The 18,486-nt window shown below is 59.0% G+C and overlaps 1 protein-coding gene across 3 annotated transcripts; it reads right to left on the bottom strand.

The window, feature by feature from the left end:
* Positions 1 to 2,384: 2,384 nt before the first annotated feature.
* POLM (DNA polymerase mu) lies at positions 2,385 to 10,634 on the bottom strand. 3 transcript variants are annotated; one of them, XM_055334700.1, is made up of 11 exons: positions 10,216 to 10,634; positions 8,798 to 8,984; positions 8,044 to 8,142; positions 7,747 to 7,917; positions 7,072 to 7,143; positions 5,757 to 5,877; positions 4,506 to 4,638; positions 4,246 to 4,348; positions 3,900 to 4,145; positions 3,749 to 3,832; positions 2,385 to 3,424 (listed from the first exon to the last, which is right to left on the bottom strand). In XM_055334700.1, exons 1-11 carry the CDS (start codon positions 10,389 to 10,391, stop codon positions 3,338 to 3,340), a joined length of 1,479 nt encoding a protein of 492 aa, XP_055190675.1. In that variant the 5' UTR covers positions 10,392 to 10,634; the 3' UTR covers positions 2,385 to 3,337. The 3 variants fall into 3 exon arrangements, with proteins under 3 accessions (XP_055190675.1, XP_055190676.1, XP_055190677.1); XM_055334701.1 differs by having other exon boundaries at positions 2,385 to 3,421; XM_055334702.1 differs by lacking the exon at positions 4,246 to 4,348 and having other exon boundaries at positions 4,506 to 4,630.
* Between the last annotated feature and the right edge of the window lie 7,852 nt (positions 10,635 to 18,486).

Below are 18,486 nucleotides of genomic sequence, written 5' to 3'. Positions count from 1 at the left end.
GATGAGGCTCCTAGTCATGGCCTGGTCTTTCTGGTGTCCATCCCCATCCTGGAGCCGTCCCAGAGCCCACAGGCCCTCCCTGGGAAAAAAACAAAACAAAAAACTCCTTTCATCCAAGACACTTCATGGGATTTAGGAGCTCTGGTCAGGAGGTGGACAGAAAGACCAAAATATGTTTTTTGTCTTGTGTTTTTAGAGAAAGCAAGTTAGGGGGCTCCACACCCAGCACAGAGCCTGAGGCGGGGCTCGATCGCGGGGCTCGATATCATGATCCTGAGATCACGATCCGAGTCGAAATCAAGAGTCAGATGTGCTTTTTTTGGTATATTTTTTATTGGAGTTCGATTTGCCAACACATAGTCTAACCCCCAGTGCTCATCCCGTCAGGTTAGTGCCCATCACCCAGTCACCCCAACACCCCCCCCTGCCCACCTCCCTTCAACTGCCCCTTGTTTGTGTCCCAGAGTTAGGGGTCGCTCATGTCCTGTCTCCCTCTGTGATTTTTACCACTCATTTTAAGAGATGCTTAACCGACTGAGCCATCTGGGTGCTCTACTGTATTTCTCACCACATCACAATATCACAGGCAAACACACTGAATTAAAGACAGGGTATAGTTTGGACGTGTTTTTTTTTGTTTTGTTTTGTTTTTGTTTGTTTGTTTTTAGTTTGGACTTTTAAAAATCACCAAATTCTATGCTGGCTTCGAGGCACTTGCTCTAAATATAATAACGCACGCTGGTTAAAGTGAGAGGTAAGCGCCCGTTCCATGCCATCATCACCCAGATCCCATCACCCCTCAGACATCGGAGATGCCACCTGCTGTGAATGCACAAACACAAAGCTTCAGCACAGAACCTAGCAACAAATAAAATGGACTATACACCACATAATTTACGGTGAGGGGTCTGCATCTGAAAGCCAATTAATATATCATATCATAGAATTTTTTTTGACAGAAACAACACATGATCACTTCAAAAGATGAAAAAAAAAAACATTTGACAAAATCCAATCCGCCTTCCTGATGCCTGGGTTCTGGGATCGAGTCCCGCATCGGGCTCCCTGCATGGAGCCTGCGTCTCCCTCTACCTATGTCTCTGCCTCTCTCTGTGTGTCTCTCATGAAAAATAAAATCTTTTTAAAAAAACATAAGTTGTACACTACACAAGAAAACAAAGAATACGTTTGTGACTTGAGGGTCAGAGACATAACCAAAAGCACGAGAAACGGCCCACTGATAACTGGTAAACCAGACCGGCTGCTCTGAGAAATCCCCAGTAAGAAAGGAAAGCACAAGCTGCACATGCAGGAACAGCCACACGTCGCAGCAGCAAGCGTCCTGTGTACAAAGACCACAAAGAGCCTTCAAATTCACAGTAAGAAAACAATTCAGTGTTTTTAAGAAATGGACAGGGGCAGCCCCAGTGGCACAGCGGTTTAGCGCCGCCTGCAGCCCAGGGCGTGATCCTGGAGACCCGGGATCAAGTCCCACGTCGGGCTCCCTGCATGGAGCCTGCTTCTCCCTCTGCCTGTGTCTCTGCCTCTCTCTCTCTCTCTCTGCCTCTATGAATAAATAAAATAAAATCTTAAAAAAAAAAAGAAATGGACAAAAAACTCGGACATGTCGCCAGAGTGGGGATGCCGATGGTACAGCAGTGAAACAGCCCAACGCTGCTGACACTGGGGACACGACAGGTGTGGACCAGCGTGAGCTGGCACACGGGGCTGGCGTGGCCGCTGAGGGCCACCTGGCCAGTCTTAGACCCTGGCACACGCACTAACCCCTGCGTCTCACCCTTTACCCTAGAGAAAGGAAAACCTACGTTCCCATGAAAACCTGTACATCCGAGTTCACAGCGGTTCCCTCCACGGTCTGGAGGGACAAGCCCACTGTTCTCAATAGGTGCTCCGTGTGGCGTGGAACACGGCGCGGGGCGGATGAGGCCTGGCAGCCCCCCGGGGGCCCACACAGGCCACTGCTCCTACACCACACCCTGGCGGCGAAATCACAGCGACCGCCGGCCCGCGAGCACGAGGCCACGATGGGACGGGTCGGCCCGGGCCAGCCTGACTGCGACCAGGCACACTGAAGGAAGGAGACTCCCCCTAGAAGAGTCTGGAAGGTGGGAGGGGGCTCGGGGAGGACCCTGCCCTGCTGCCCACAAGAGGCGTCCGTGTCCCCCCTCCCCACACCAGCCGACGCCCAACTTCCTCCATGGGACTTGTACTTGCACTTGCACACAGAGCAGTCCCTCCTGCGTTTCCACCTGGCCCTACCATTCCCAAAGAAACCCAGTCTGCTGGCATAATGACCGGCTGTTTTGCTCTCAAGGCTGGCCTGGTGGCACTCGATAGGTCGACACAAACTGCATGCCCCAGGGTCAACCTCGCTGTGTTACTTTAATATATTTAAATGCAGTGAGTGGCCAGGGAAGGCCTCAGCTGGAGACCTGGGATGTCCAGCTGCAAAGCCTGGGCATGCCTGGGGGGTGAGCAGCAGAGGGCCCTCCCTGGGAGGCATCAGCTTGCTCAGAGCACTGGGAGTGCAGAGGAGCCCCGGGGTCGCAGAGGGGGGCAGGCAGGAGTGTCAGGCCCCTGGGGGCCCCGGAGGCAGGTAGGGAACTGCTGGAGTGCTGGGAGCTGGGAGGGACGCCAGTGACCCGCCATTCCCAGAATGGGGACCTGCCTTCTGGGAAGGGGACCTTGGACGAGCCAACGCAGAGACAGGAGGCCAGGCTGGGAGGTGGGGGCAGTGGGGCAAGTCCTCTCCCCACCCCTAGCTCCCTACCTCTGTGCCCATCCATCTGCAGATGCCAGCAGTGGCCCCAAGGACTCCTGGTGGGAAAGAGCTCCAGGTCCCAGCCCCTTTCTCGGGTCCGGGAGGCCACCATACGCCACCTCTGGCCCTGCAGCCCGCCCACCGCACACGTGGTGCTGTTCCTGTCCCCATGGGCCCAGGGTCACACAGCCATGATCCCCCTCTGTGCCCAGTGATACCCTGCGGCTTATGGGGGCCTGGGGCCCTGGTAGGTGGCCTCTGGCAGAAGCAGGCAGCGCTCTCCCAGGCACCAGTGGCACATTCAGAACACAGCTTGGTTGCTTCCACGTGCTCATTTCATTTCATCGGACTGGAAGTGGGAGGGGGGGGTGGTGGGGGGAGGAGGGTGGGCAGGACCTGGGGCCCACGGGGCCTGGGTCAGGGAGCAGGACCCCACATAGCTGGGGCTCCCAGTCAGGGGCCAGAGGGCATGGGGATGCCCAGGTCTCTTCTCCCTGGAGCCCACAGGGCCTGGCTTGCTGGAGCTGAGCGGAGCAGAGCGGCCAGTGGGTAGGTTCAGGCATTTCTCTGCTCCGGGGGAAGGTACTCAAGGCCCAGGTGCCTGAATATGTCTTCCTCCGAAGCTGCATGGAAAAGCATCTTCTGCAACAGGAGTGGGGGTGTTAATGCCTGGGAGCCCCCCACCCCACTGTGCTGGCTTCCTTGAGAAGGGTGGGGAGGTGGGGTAGGGTAGGGGAGGGGGCGGAGGGGAGGGGGAGGGGAAGGGCAGTGGAACCCAGCAGGCTCCTCTCCCAGGCATCCCTCCCCAGGCATCTCCCCCCCAGCTGGCTCCTCCCCCAGCAGGCTCCTACTCCAGGGCATCCCTCCCCAGGCATCCCCCCAGCAGGCTCCTCCTCCCACATCCTCCCCCAGTAGGCTACCCCCCAGCAGGGTCCTCCCCCAGGCATCCTCCCACCCCCAACACACCTGCTCTGGATCAAAAAGCCCGCAGCTGTTCAGCCACAGCCCCCTCTCCTTCCGGCAGAAGCGGCGCAGCTCCCTCTGGAAGTGCTGTGGGGAGAGCAGGAGTGGCAGCGCTGCTCACGCCCCCAGGCCCGCCCCGCAGCACGCACCCTACCTTGGAGCCTGTCCAGCCCAGCAGGGCGAAGGGGAGCCTGCTGATGGGGACGGCCACCAGGTCCACCCGCACAGCCTTCCGGGTGGGGCAGGGCCCCTGGGTGCTCCCCACAGGCACCCCTGAGGGCTGAGGCAGGCCAAGAATGCAGAAAGTCCTCTCAAAGGCATCCATGGGGTGGCTCTGGCGGGGCGGGGGCTCGGCGTGTCCACAGCCGCCTGGGTGGTGCTGCTGGTACAGGACGAGGCCCTGCGGGGACAGCAGGCACGGCGGCCACCGTGGCATGGGGCTGGGGGCCAGGAGCCAGGGCCAGGCCGCACACTCGGGACAGGCCCCGGGAGCCCCTCACCTGCTTCTCCAGGCACTGCATCACTCTGGGCAGCAGCCCCGCCTCCCGGCCCTCCTGGGGGTGGCTGAGGAGCAAGTCCACGTCGTGGCCCTGCAACTTCCCCCTGAGGGGGTCCGGTCTGAGCTGCGGGCCCCCCCAGGGCTGTAGCTTCGGTGTCCTCCCGAGTCCTGCTGGTGGGGAAGGCCCTCCCTCCGTGGCTGGCCTCTGGTGCCTTTGTGGGGGAGGACCAGGGCCATGGCTGGGGACGCCAGATCCCTCACCTCCGGAAGCCGCCAGCCAGTGTCACAGTGGCCCCAGGCAGGACGGGCGCCACAGCTGCCTTCACCAGCTGCAGCAGCGCCTCGGCGTCGGGCCGCTTGACCGGGGTGCTCAGGTCCCGGTAGTGCTGGAGCCCTGAGGACAGCACAGCTCTCCTGACCTTCCAGGCCCCACCGGCTCCCGCTCTCCACCGCCCCTCCTCCCTTTTCCGGAGCAAACTCTCCCTTGGAGGGGCCTGTAGATTCACGTGCAGCAGCTGAAGGGAAAGCCAGAGGCCCCCTGTGCCCCTGTCCGGTTCTCCCACCAGCAGCACCCGGCCCGGCAGGATGCTGAGAGGGATGCAGCCACAATGCACCCTTTGAATGCCTCGGTTTCCCATTCCTAAAAGGGACCAGAAGATGATAAAGTCGTGGAGGTGGCGGGCGGCTGTGCACTCAGGGAGCCCCTCACTGGGCCCTGGGCCCTCTCGGCACCTGCATGAGGGTTCGTGAGGACGGCTGCTTCCGCACTTAGGAGAGGCCCGACAGGGGGAGCCACAGCCCTTGGCAGCCCTTGGCAGTGTGGGCTCTCAGTAAGTGCTGCTGGCGGTTCCCCCTTCACCACGGCAGGGGAGAGGCGACTGAGCGGCACCAGTGATGACATTGCCCGATGTTCCATGAGTCACAGGATTCCATGAGTCTCAACCCCCTCCAGCCTGAGGGAAGATGCTCGACGAAGTGGTGGGTGCAGGGCTGTGGGACACCCTGGGCAGGCCCCCAACCCCGGCCACATGGAGAGAAGAGAATGCGATAACACCTGCTACCTGCTGGCTCGCACGGAGAAACACAGACCCCGTGCTTCACAGCGAACTGAGCCTCAGAGAAGTCGACCTGCCTAGTAAGTGGCTGAGACAGGCCTCAACCCAGAGCTGACAAGCTCTCAGGTGCCACCTGCTATGAGCAGGCCCCGTCCTGAACCTCTCCTGTCACACAGGTCCCTGTGCCATCAGTAGGTGTGCCAGGACACCAGCCCCACAGAGCATGGGCCGATCGGACACAGCCTTCCCTTCCTGGAATCAGGAGTAAAAGGCCCAGGCCTGGCCCTGGTCCAAGTCCAACCAGGAGGTGAGAAGGTCTCAGCAGCCACGGTGCTGTCCCTGTCCACTACGAAAGGGCTGCAATGGATCTTGACCCCATTAGGTGGGAACCAGGAAGCCCAGCTGAGGGGCCTGCGTGCCACCAGGGCCCCGGGGCCCCATCCTTTCTGAGGCTCACCTGCTTTCTGCTGCTGGGTCAGCCTCTGGGGCTGCTCCTGGAGGCTGTCCAGGGTCCGCAGCCCTTCCCGGTACCACCGGTCAGCAGTCTTTACCCCAACGCCGAAGATCCCCGTGAAAAGCTGTTTGGGGGATAAGCACAGCATGGTCAGGAGGAAGCACAGGTTGGAGCTGGAGTCACTGCCTGGCCACAGGGAACCACACCGCGGGAGCTACCTCTCATCGGGGCGGCTGGCCCCACAGGGCTCTCCCACAAAGGGTGGGCCCACAGCTCAGTGCCAGCAAGTCACCTCTTTCATCGCCAGCCACGGCTTATTGGTCAGAGGTAGGCACCTGCCCCAGCCAATCCCCTCCCTGGAAATTTTTGGAAGCAAAACAGAAGGTCAGGTCTGTGCAGTGGTGGAGGCCGTAACCCAGGGAAGGGGAGCCTCCTACGGCCAGGTCTCTGTGGGTGGAGGCAGCCAGCGTGCTGGTAGGAGGAGGAACCTGGTGGCATTGGGGGCCGCGAGCCCTGCCCATCTTGGGCTATGCTGGCCATCGCCGCCTCCCTCCTCTAGACCAGGAGCTCGGGTCCCGACAGAAACCATGCTCAGAACAACCTAACCATGCTGCTGACGGCAATAAACTCCTAACTCTCAATCTCCTCTCTATGGGTCTGGGCACCCGCTAGGCACCTACCTGGGACCCTCCGTCCTTCATATGTGGCTCCCTCTCTGAAGCCCCTGTTGGCCCTGACGACATTCTGGGCCACCTCCCAGAGCCTGCTGACCCTCCCTGCCAGGGAAGCCCCACACCCCCAACGTGGGCTGACCGGACAGATGTCAGAGCAGCGTGACTGAGGTGGCCAGAAACTCTGGCTCACCAGGTCAGCAGCGGCCAGAACAGTGGAAGGTGTGCTGTGACACAGGCAGGGCGACAAGCAGGGTGTGAGATCACAGGGAGGCAGGGCAAGGATGAGCACCCCATAGACTCAAGTGTTTCCATGACCCTCCAGAAGGTTAAGTTCCGTCCGGTAGGCTGTGTTTAAGGTGCCGGAGCATACGATACACTGGAGCATATTCCACTGATGGTCCAATGAGAACAGATGGTGCTGAGCGATCGACAAAATTCCCTGTACTAAACCCCAGCTTCTCCTTGCCCATCCCGGCTTGGCTGCCTCGCGCATATCGGGTGTCAGCCTAGCTGCCACTCCTTGGCGAGACCTCCTCTGACCCCTGGGCGCCCCTGCTCACCTCCTGGATGGGGTTGGAACCATGCTGTCATCTGGGGGAGGCTAGTGGGCTCCAGGTCCCTGCTGGGCTCCCCACTGCACATACCTTCATGGTTTGGTACCGCTCCGAGAGCCGGACTCTCTCTACTTCCTCACACACTCCCTGTTCCAGCAGCTCCTAGGGACAAGGCACAGGTCTCAGCCTGACTTCAGACCAGAGCTGGGCCCCTGGGACCAGGCGGCTGCATCCCCGCAGGGTCCCGGGAGGCAGCAGTGCTCCTGGCCTCACAGCCCCGGGGTCCCGGGAACACAAATGACCAGGCCTGGGATGTGTAAACTGTGGCTTTTCAAGACATAGCTGGTGTATTCAATGGGACTTCATTCAAAAGCTTAGCTGACTTCAAGAGTCTGTTTGGGGCCGCACGTACTCCCCCAGTGGTGAGTGTGCCATCAGCTGGTCTGGCTTCACAGGACACATCAAGGAGGTCATATCTTGGATCCTTAAATACTTTCTATTTTAAAAAGAAATGCTCCAAGGCAGGGGTTCCCTCCACCATCGCAGATGGCGGGGCCGATGCCCACACTGCCAGCGACCAGTCCTGTCGGTCCCTCCCAGCCACCGGATGTGGGCTGCACTTACAGAGGAGGACTCGAGGGTGGCTGGCCCCAGCTGGAAGCCAGCCTCCATAGGGCACTCAGCCTCTGACCACCTGTGTCATGACCCCCGGGCCACCTCTGGCCTGCATTCCTGATCCACCCCTTAACTGTACTGAGCACCTACCTGGACGACCCTGCGGGAGTGTTCCCCAAAGTGTGGCAGCCCCTGCAGCTGGCTCAGGGCCGTGACCGGGCTTGGAAGGGCCTTGAGCACTGCGGCTGCCCTATGGAAGGAGAGGAAGCGGCCCTCGCTGCCCTCAAAGCCTGCGGCCTCCGCCAGCATCTCCAGGGCCTCCTGCAGGGAGAGGCTGTTAGTGAAGGGCAAGGGTGCCTCACTCCCCACCCTCTAGCTCTCAGCCACCTGTCCCCAGGCTGGCACGGGCCTGCTCCCACCCCAGGATGCTGGGAACCCAAGGCTCACAGAGAGGCTGCTGTTGTGGTGTGTGAGGGGTGTGGGCCGCTGGCAGGCATAGGGCAGCATCCTCGCTGGGCAGGGCAGCCCTTTCCTGGGCGCAGCCACCTGTGGACAGGCCATACAGAGGCCACTCGGAGGCTGCCCCCAGACCCTGGCCTCTGACAGGGACAGGAAGCACAGAGGCAGCCCTGCCCTGCCAAGCTGGCTGAGGAGGGGCTCTTCCCCCAGAGCAGTACAGATGCCACCTGTTGACTCTCACAGAGGACTGTCCCTGTCGCTGCGCACAATGCAAGCGCTCCACCTCCCGAACCCTGCCAATCATGCACCAGCAGCGCACGTCATCCCCACCTCACAGACAGATATATGGGCTGGGGGCCCACAGGTGGAGCCAGGGCGGCACCGCGGGCAGCCCGACTCTGAGCCCACCCCTGCATCCCCTGGCTCTGCATGCCCAGGAAGCGCTGACGGGGCGGGGGGGGGGGCAGAGTCCACAGACCCACAGCACCCCGAGGACAGCCTCCTGCTGGTCCTGGCGCTCTCTCACCTGGGGTTACTGTCTCACTACTTGAGCAAGAAAGGCCTGAAAATGCTAAAAACAAGTGGACCCCAGGAGCTTACACCAATGACAGGAGCAGAAACCAGGAGGGCCTGGCCTTCCAGGGCCCCTGTGGTCTGCACTACCCCTACCCCTCGCCTTACCTGAAGCCAACACGTCGCCCGTCCCACCGAGCTACAGCCTGCACCCAGCCACCCAGCTTACCTCCAGGCGGTGCCGGCACTCCACGGGTACCGGCTGCCCGGCTGCCATGCTTTCTGTGAACCAGCTTATGTCCAGCAGTGCTGGGCGGGAGCATCGCTGGGGAGAGGCTGCGGCCGCCCTGTGCTCCTGCCAGTGGCTGGCCTCCTCTGCTGAGGTCTGTTCCATCACCACGTGTGTCACCTCAGAGCTGGGCAGGGAGAGAAGTGAAGGCCAGAGGTCCCTGTCCACCCTGCTCCGTGCCACCAGGCCTTCACTTACTGTCCCCTCTGCCTGGCGGGCACCCCTTCTCGCAGATGGACACCCCTGCAATCCCAGCCCCCACAGGCTGAGGTTCTCTGCTCTAGCTGTGATCACAGGCCCAACCCACGCTTCTGCTAACTTGTTTTCCTCTCCCCTGGCCCCCGAGAAAGGAGTTCCTTAGGGGGCAGGACCAAGGGGCCTTCATCTGAGTGCTGGACCCAGACTGCTTGGGTTTGAACCCCAGCTCTGCCACATACATGCGGTGAGCCCTTGGGCGGGTCACTTCTCTGTGCTCTGATTTCCTCCCTTTTAAAGCAGATTAACAGCACCTCTACTGTGTAGCATGGTTACAATGATTAAACAAGCTAATAAACAAAAGGGCTTAGACAGCACGCAGCACACTAAACTTCTCGAAGCGGGTCTAACCATGGGGAATGGTTGAATGAATGAGTGAGTGAGTGAAAGAACGAATGAGCGGCAGGGTGAGCAGCTGGGGCACTGGCCCCTGGTTTGTTTGCTCTTTCACCTTCAAACCTAAGGGAACCCATTTCCTTAACCTCAGCAGTGTCCCTGTGGCTGATTTTTGCCGATCTTGGAGCCTCACTCCCATCACTGTCTCAGCCAGGAGGAGAGAGGGCAGTTTGGCTAACAGGGCAGCAAGATGGGTTCACCCAGGGCAGAAGGCCGTGAGCCAGGGGGCCCTCAGCCACCGCACACACCCGTCTCGGTCTTCAGGAAGCCTCTGGTAGGTTCTCTCCGTGTCCTACAGAGCACTCCTGGCCGAGGCGCTAGCACACTTTTATGGAAGAGGGTATTGAGAGAAAAGCCACAGAAGCATGAAGTGCCAAGGTTAACTTGGACTCCAAAGTCTCAGGTGCCCCTCTGCCCCGGGGGTCAGCTGCCAGGTGAGTCATTTTGGATTTCAATGGTCTGAGCTGAAAAGAAACACCACTTGTGAAAGTGGCTGGGAACTTGCAAAGTTCTGAGCAGGGCACTTTGTACTGAGGCCCTCAAACCCACAGCCGGGGTGTGGGGCCTGCCGGCGAGGCCACACCCACAGAGTCCCCCGTGAGCACCGCCCCCAGGTGCCCCCCCCCGCGGAAGACGCTCCAGGCAGGTGCCCGCCTCCCGCCCCGTTCCCCCGCCCCGGGGCCGCAAGGTTCTCCTCCAGCGCGCACCTGTAGGCATCCAGGACCCGGAAGCCCTTGGAGAGCGCCAGGCGCGTGAGGAAGGCCCGGCGGCTGCGGCCCATGTGTGGCTCGGCCAGGTAGATGGCGACGCCGGGGAAGCGCGCCTCGGAGGAGGCAGGGCCGCCGGGGGCCCCGACCTGCGCTCGCCGCCGCTTCGGGAGCATCCTGTCTCGGCCGCGGGCAGGCGCCGGAAAAGGCACGCGGAAATCGGGAGAAAGGCGGCGAAGGCCGCTGGAAGGGGAAGCGGCACCTGGGGGTCCCGGCGAGAGGCCTCCCCCAGGCAAATCAGGCCGCTCCGGGCCCGCAGGCGCTCCCCGGGATCCAGTCGGCGCGGCGCCCGGGCTCCATGCAAATAGCGCCGGAGGACACGCCTTATATGCAAATGACTCGTGGAGGGGCTGGGAAGTGCGCCGGCGCGGGGCGAACCGGGCGAACCGGGCGGGGCCGGGGTGGAGCCAGTTAGCGCCGGGGCGGGGCCGGGGCGGGATGGAGCCAGTGAGTGCGGGGGCGGAGTCAAGGCGGAGCCAGTGAGCGCGGGGGCGGGGTCAGTGAGCGCGGGGGCGGAGTCAAGGCGGAGTCAAGGCGGAGCCAGTGAGCGCGGGGGCGGGGTGGAGCCAGTGAGCGCGGGGGCGGAGTCAGTGAGCGCGGGGGCGGAGTCAAGGCGGAGTCAAGGCGGAGCCAGTGAGCGCGGGGGCGGGGGCGGGGGCGGCGTGGGTCCCCGCAGGGGTGCTGTGCAGTGAGGGGAAAGACATGGGGACCCGCGGGGCGGGGGCGGGTGGGAGCAGGAGGTTGGAACGGGCTGGGCTGGTCTTCCTGTGGGTGGTGTGGGTACCACTGGCTGGCCGTTTGGAAAAATAGAAGCTGGCTTCCTCTGTCAGTCCGCAAGAGCAGAATAAAATCCAGATGGATGAAACATCCACATCCAAGAGGAAGCAAACTCGTCCTGGAAAGTGGACGGATGTTTTATGGTCAGTCGCAGTAACCCTGGAGAAGTGGAAGAAGAGAATGGCAGACTTGACCGTATGCAAATTGAAAATGTGATAAAATTTAAAATTAAAAGGCAGGCAGGGGAGGAGGGGGGAGTGTGTGATATATTTTGAAATTGTCGAATTCCTGTCATTGTGAAACTGTCCACAGATGAATAAGAAAAAGACAATGAGGGCAGCCCGGGTGGCTCAGCGGTTTAGCTCCGCCTTCAGCCCAGGGCGTGATCCCGGAGTCCCGGGATCAAGTCCCACGTTGGGCTCCCTGCATGGAGCCTGCTTCTCCCTCTGCCTGTGTCTCTGCCTCTCTCTCTTTCTCTCTCTGTGACTATCATAAATAAATAAAAATTAAAATAAAATCAAATCAAATAAAAGCATTTCCTTCCCTCTGAATGTCCTCTGCCTCTGGCCAGGAGGTAGAGGCAACTTCTAATGACCCATCACATCCTAATGCTACAAATGCTGGGCAACTTGCAAAACTGAGGAACACAGGGCCTTCTACAGGCCCTGGGAGGCCTTGTGAGAGGAGGAGGACCCTCCATGCTGATTGAGTGGAGACCTAAGCCCTGTGAGCAAGGCTGCAGGACTGCGTGTGAGGTGCTATCTCTCCCTGGACCATTGGGTCACCACCGTCTGGCCCGCTGGGAAGTGGAAGCCTTAGCCCTCTCCTTCCACTAAAGCTGCCTGGGGGATTCCCAGACTCCTCAGTCCCCAGCCTCAGAGACTGTCCTCATGCTGAGACCACCTGTCAAAACGTCAGAGAGGCCCTTGCAGCCTCGCTGGGGGCTGCAGTCCCCCACTTGCTCTGGACTGTGGCTGTCTCACTCACTCTTGCCCGGATATATGAGTTTGCATTTTTCCAAGATCAATCCCATCTAGCCATTTCCTGTTTCCATTTCCAGCTCAGAGAGGTCCCTGGGGGTGATCTTTCCACCCACATGACCTTCACAAAACCTCCCCGTGGACCACCTTCTCAAAAACTCACTTTGGTGCTTTTTGCACCTGCCCCTGGCCTGTGGGGCTGGGGCCCTGCCCAGGCTCTGGGGCCCACCCCTCCTCTGGGTTCCTGGCTTTTGGAGCTGCTTGCCAGCAGCATTCCAGGAGCGCATGATCAGACTGCTGATGCTGCTGGCCGGGTGGCTCTGGCACTCGCCCTGGGCCTTCCTGAGCTTCCCTCTACACCATGGTGGCTGTGGGGTACCTGCTGTGTTAGCTCAGGTGGGTGTAACAAAATTCTACACCAGAAGCTTGAATGACAGACACTTCTCACAGTCTAGAGGCCGCAAGTCCAGCATCAAGTACAGGCAGGCCGACTTCATTCTGAGGCCTCCTGTCAGCACGCACGGCCTGTTCCTGAGCTGCAAGGAGACACAGCAAGAGAGAGATCTCCACCTCGCCATTCGCCGCTAATTCCATTCAATCAGGACCCTACACTTAGGACCGCATTTAACCTTATTGCTTCCTAAAAGCCCTATCTCTGAATATACTCACATTGGGGGTTAGGGCTGCAGCATGTGAATTTGAGGGGTGGAGGAGGAAGACACAATTCAGCCCACGGCACTTTGCGTTTTCACATCCCACGATAAACCAAGTGGCTTAAAACGAGAGAATTTTATTCTCTCCCAGCTCTGGAGGCCAGAGTTCCAAGATCAAAGTGTAAGCAGGGCCATGCTTCCTGTGGGGGCTCTAGGAGAGGACCCTTCCTGCCTCTTCTAGCTTCCAGTGGCTCCTGGGAGGGCTAGGCTGGTGACTGCCTCGCCCCATCCCACCGTTCCTCTATTCTTTTCTTTTTTAAGATTTTATTTAGTCATGAGAGACACAGAGAGAGAGGGAGACACAAGCAGAAGCAGAAGCAGGCTTCCTGCAGGGACCCCCATGCGGACTCCGGTGCGGCACTCGGTCCTGGAACTCCAGGCAGTAGCTCAACCGCTGAGCCACCCAGGTGGCCCCCTCCCTTCCTCTTTTCTGATGAAGGCCCCAGTCATTGAGGTTAAATAAAGCCTGCCCTTCCTAATTCAGGGTGACCTCATCTTGAAATTTCTTATCTTAATGACACCTGCAAAGACTTTTATTCCAAATAAGGTCCCATTCTGAGGTTCCAGGTGGACATGACTTGGGGGCACCACCGTTCGACCCACCACTCTGAGTCTACAGCTCTGACCTGGGCTCAGCTCTGGGCTCTGCTAATGGACTCTGTGGCCAACCTTCCCTGATCTGCAAAGATCTGTCAGAGCCACAGGATTTCATTTCTGATGGGAATAGATGTGCTAGTGCTAGGGGCTGTGGCTTACCAAGGGCCTGGAACATTGTATACCAAGAAGAGATGCTTTGCTTCTGAGAAACCATACTGCCTTTTTAGGGGGGGTGGTTGCTGACTGGATGGTGCCTTAGCCCATCTGGGCCGCTATACTAAATATGTAGCTGGTGGCTTATAAACAGTAGATGTTTACTTGTCAGGGTTCAAGAGTCTGGAACTGCAGATTCAGTGTTGGGGAAGGTTGCACCCTTCTCGCTGTGTCCCCACACGGTGGAAGGGGTGAAATAGGGCACCTCGTTCATGAGGGCCCTGATTCCATCCCGGAGGGCTCCACCCTCATGACCTCATTACATCTCAAGGCCCACTTTCTGAATCTAGCACCCTGGGTGTCAGGATTCCATCCCGTGAATCTGGGGGTGGGGGTCAGGGGGACACAAACAGAGTCTGTGTAAGAAGGAGGTAGGGGAGTGGGAGGCCTCAGGTCAGGATCTGGAGAGGCCAGAGGGTAGAGGACAGCCTCTGAACCCCTGGCCCTGCAACCACAGGAACTGGGCCTGAGGGTGATGGACTAGAGGCTCGTGGTTCAGTGCATTTCTCTGGGTTCATCTGGCCAACCAGCCCTGGCTCAGTGGGGCGCCACAGTGGGGACCTAAGGGGTTATGAGAAGAGGGACATTCACTGACCCAAATTCCATCACAAATGGACAAAATTGTCTACTCTTCCCACCACAGTTTATTTCATTTATGTAATGACAAGATAGAAGGTCACTCTTCTCTTGAAGGAGTGCGACAGCCATCAGTGAAGGGAGACCTCGCGGAGACGGAGCTGGACGCTCCAGCAGGGGACGCTCGCAGCCCTCCCAGCGAGGCCATCCGCGGACCCCACTGGAAGAGCCCAGCTTGGCCTCCCAGGCCGGACCTGGGAGGCGGGAGCCCTTCTGGACAGACGGACAGACAGACGCTTCCCTGCAGGCCCCCCGCACCCGCCCTGCCGCCTCAGGTTTTGCCAGCGTGTGGGTCTCAGATTGCAGTTCTTTTATTCCCGAATAAACCATCTGTTCCTGGTAAAACAACTGGCAGTTTTATTGTTAAGGTTAACAGAACCAATGCCCTTTATTTAGATATCGTCCCATTTACTACTGTTATCACTGAAATAAAACACAGAAAGCATGATTGGGTGTTCCAGTACTGGCTTCACGGAGAGCCCTGGGCTGGCAAGTTGAGCTGAATGGCCAAGGTTGCCTTGGAGAGCAGCCCGCAGGGTGCAGGGTCTTAAGAGGTCAGATAGGGAGGCAGCAGATGGCCCCATGTTGTGAGACAGGTCAAGGTCAGAATCTGCCCTCTGTCCTTCCCCAGAGGAAGACAGGTGGTGGGGCTGCAGCTCAGGGGGTGTCTAGGTCAGCGCCCTGTGCGGTTGGAAAGGGATGGGGTCTGGTGCCACAGTGGGGGGTCCTCACTGGTACACCGTGACATTCACGGTCAGTGTGGAAGAGGCCACATGCTGTGCCCCTTACTAGTTACGGTGTACACTGTTCTCTTCCCAGGCACAGAATCAGTCCTCCCGTCACGTTCCCACCTTACAGATGGAGAAACGGGTGTGGAGCTGAAGTGCTGTTTCCAAGGTCACAGAGACACAGCCATGACTGAGACAGTGGCTGCTTGACTGCTGAGGCATCCCCTCAGCAAATCATGCTGTGAGCACGCTCTGGCCTGAGTACCATGGGCACGGCATACTGGACACACAGCAGTCTCTGCCTTTGTTGCATTTTAGTGGAAGTAAGGTGGTATCAGTGCTGCTGTAAGCCACCCAGCTCTGGGGCCACTTGTTACGCAGCAACAGATAGCTGCTATGATGATGGGGAGCGCCGACAGGCAGAACCGGGCCACGGAGGCAGAGGGAGGCTGTGGCTGTGTGTGGCTGGGGTGGGAGCTGCACTGCGAGGCGAGGAGGCACCCTGTGGGGGGTCCGGGTGCCAGGAAGAGCAAGCACCTGTGTCACCCACACAGAGGATGCAGGGAGGGTCAGAAAGGGAGGCCCTTTGGCCACAGGAAGGTCTTTGACTTTTACCCAGAGGAGAGGCTTTGAGCAGGGGCAGGATGGGACCCCACTCAGGTTCCACAAGCCCGTGCTGCCATCCTGAGAGGATGGAAGAGAGCAGACCCCTCAGAGGCAGGCTGGAAGGCATGGGACCTGCGTGAGGTGTGTGAGTAGAGCGGACAGGACGATAGGCAGGTTGGATCTGGCTGTCAGAGAGGAAAAGGGCCACCTGCACTGGCTGCTGAAAGGCTGGCTTGCCCTGTCCAAAGCAGCTCAGGAGTGGGGCTTCAGACTGGCCCTTGGGATCCCACAGAATCCAAAGGAGGGGTGCAGGGTCCGGTGTGGAAGCCCAGTCCTCTGCAGGTGTGGTCTGCAGGTCAGGGAGCAGGAGGTCACCTGCAGTGGGGACAGATGCTGGCCGTGTGTGGACACTGAGCCAGGGGCCTCATCCACTGTGAAGAGCAAGACTGTTCCCAGGGCATCGGGAGAACTGGGCAAGCTGCTGTCCTAGAAACCAAGTGGACAGGCGTGAGTGGTTGTGTCAGGCTCCCAGTGGGTCACCTGAGGTGAGGATCGAGGGCGTGAGGGTGGGTGGGGGCCTGACCCCGTAGCCCCTCTGACAGGGAGTGTGGCTGGGCCTGGCCTGCCCTCCCCTCCCCCAATGCTCCGCATCCTCCGCCCTCTCCAGGTGTTGCTGGGCTTCATCACCAGTTACCTGGGCACCCTAATGGGCCTAGGTCCTCATTTAAAAAAAAAAAAAAGATTTTATTTACTCATGAGAGACACAGAGAGAGAGAGAGGCAGAGACCCAGGCAGAGGGAGAAACAGGCTCCATGCCTTGGAGCCCAAGGCCAGACTCAATCTCGGGTCTCCAGGGTCACACCTTGGGCTGAAGGTGGCGCTAAACCTCTGAGCCACCCGGACTGCTAGGGCGCCCTCCGGCATCAGGTGACATGTCATTGTCACAGAGGGATACAAGGGACTGGGCGATTGCTCTCTGCACAAGGGCCTTTTTTGGGTCCCGATTCAAACAAACAGGCTGGAGGAAGTAGAATGCGTGGAGCAACTGGGGAGGGCGCACAGGTTGTTAGTAGCTTTGAATGTGGGAGGAATTGTGGTCAAGAGTGATTGTAGGTTGTGTTAAGCAGAGGCAGAGGAGTCCTGTCTTTTAGAGGCGCGCACAGAATGTTTCCTGGTGAAGTCATAGGATGTCTGGGATTTGCTTCAAATGGTGCTGAGTAACGGGTGGACACAGGGGACGACACGGGCCAGGAGCTGATACCTTAGACGCTGGCGATGGGTGGAAATTCAGCGTGTGGTCTCTCCAGGGGCGGCATATGTCTGAGAGTTTAATGATGACATGTTTCCTATGCATGGGCACGCGCATGATGAGATTAGCACTCTCCTGAGCTCATCAATGCCTGGGACATTCCGACGTGGATGGACTCCGTGTTCCCGCGTTGCCGGGAGGAGATAGAGACGCACGGAGCCCTAGTAACGTGCCTGCTTTGCGCCACTGGTGAACCGCAGTGTCCGGGTGCTGTCCTGGAAGAGCACCTGGGCCTCCTTTCCTCTGCCACGACCTCTGCCACCCACCCTGAGCAATTCTCCAACGCCGGCTGGGTGCCCTGCAGTTCACCTCAGCCCCAACCCTACAGGCAGGCTGCAGCTGTTAGAGGAGACCCTACAGGTTCAGGGCTCAGCCTCGCCCTGAAGTCCAGGTACTTCTGTGCTTCTGACTGACTGGCTGTACATTGAGGTTCCCTGAACCCCTTCTTGATTTGACCATTTGTTAGCCTGACTCACAGGACTCAGGAAAAAGTTTCCCTGCGAGATTCCTTGACACAAAGGATAGTAAAGGATAGGGATGAAGGCCAGATGAAGGCCCAGGACAGTACTGCCAGCCGATTCTGGTGCCAAGGGGCTGGAGAGCACCACGGGAAGCTCCTCGAACCCTGAACCGTGGGGGTTTGATGGAGGCTTCCGCATGGAGGCAGGATCCTGAAACAAATCTGCACCTCGTCTCCCTTCCAGGGAAGAGGGGGTTGAGGCTGAGTACTCCAGGCTCCCAATCGTGCCTTGATCTTTCCGGCGATCCTGGTCCCTCCTGGGGCCATTCTGGAGCCCACCCAGAGTCACTCATTAGAACGGAAGACACACCCTTCACCCGGGAAATTCCAAGAGATTTAGGAACTCTGTGTCTGGGATGGGATCAAAGACTGGATGTTAGAACAAAACATGCTCCCAGGGCTCTTGTCGAGGGGGAAATTCCAAGGGTTCCAGGAGCTCCGTGTCGGGAATGAGGATGGAGGCTCATGTATGCACTTTCTGTTATTTCAGGGGTGGGACCCAGGGAGGCAGGCTCCAGCGCAGACCTCTCAGCTCTGGGCTTTCTAGAAGTGGGGAGGATTATGTAACCAACTGTTGGTTGTTCTCTCTGGGAGATTGGATATGTTCAATACAACTTAACCTCAATCGCTTTGTTATTTTGCCTCTTTTCTGATTTTTCGATGATGAGCACACACCACTGGCACAAGGAGTGGAGTGTTTAATAGGCCCACAGCCAGCAGCTCTGAGTCGTTCAGCAGGTGGGGTGCAGGGGTGGGGTGGCAGTGGGGCAGGCAGGGCACTGGCCACTCTGACTCCACAGTCCCCACCCCTGTTCCTGAGGACCCAGGCTGGCAGGACTGCACACCCAACAGCACAGGCCAGCCTGGCACAGGCAGTGGGCCACCCCCAGTCCCCCGAACACTCGTTTTGGGGAAGTGGCGTCTCAAGGAGGGGACGCAAAACATCTGAGCATTTCATCAAACCTGAGTGGGGTAGAGTCACTTTTCTGCATACTCTCCCTGGGTGCGTCTGACCTTCCCCTCACACATCAGTCACCCCCCAAATCCACACTGCCCGGTTCATGCCCCTGGGTTCAGAAACATATGACCAGCCGTCTGCAGGGCACGCCCTCACCCTGGCTTACCGGTGTAC

Source organism: Nyctereutes procyonoides, unplaced genomic scaffold (genome assembly GCF_905146905.1).
Source record: "Nyctereutes procyonoides isolate TBG_1078 unplaced genomic scaffold, NYPRO_anot_genome, whole genome shotgun sequence".
In the NCBI taxonomy this organism is placed as follows: Eukaryota; Metazoa; Chordata; class Mammalia; order Carnivora; family Canidae; genus Nyctereutes; species Nyctereutes procyonoides.
Note: the sequence above shows the minus strand (reverse complement) of the source record. Positions and strands in the feature narration are given on the sequence as shown.

Excerpts from the sequence above, each read along its gene's own strand:
- POLM (XM_055334700.1), bottom strand. The coding sequence starts at position 10,391 with ATGCTCCCGAAGCGGCGGCGAGCGCAGGTCGGGGCCCCCGGCGGCCCT. Across the intron at positions 7,144-7,746 it reads ACTCCCGCAGGGTCGTCCAG|GAGCTGCTGGAACAGGGAGT; the intron begins GTAGGTGCTCAG and ends CCTTGTCCCTAG. Across the intron at positions 4,639-5,756 it reads GACCCAGCAGCAGAAAGCAG|GGCTCCAGCACTACCGGGAC; the intron begins GTGAGCCTCAGA and ends TGCTGTCCTCAG.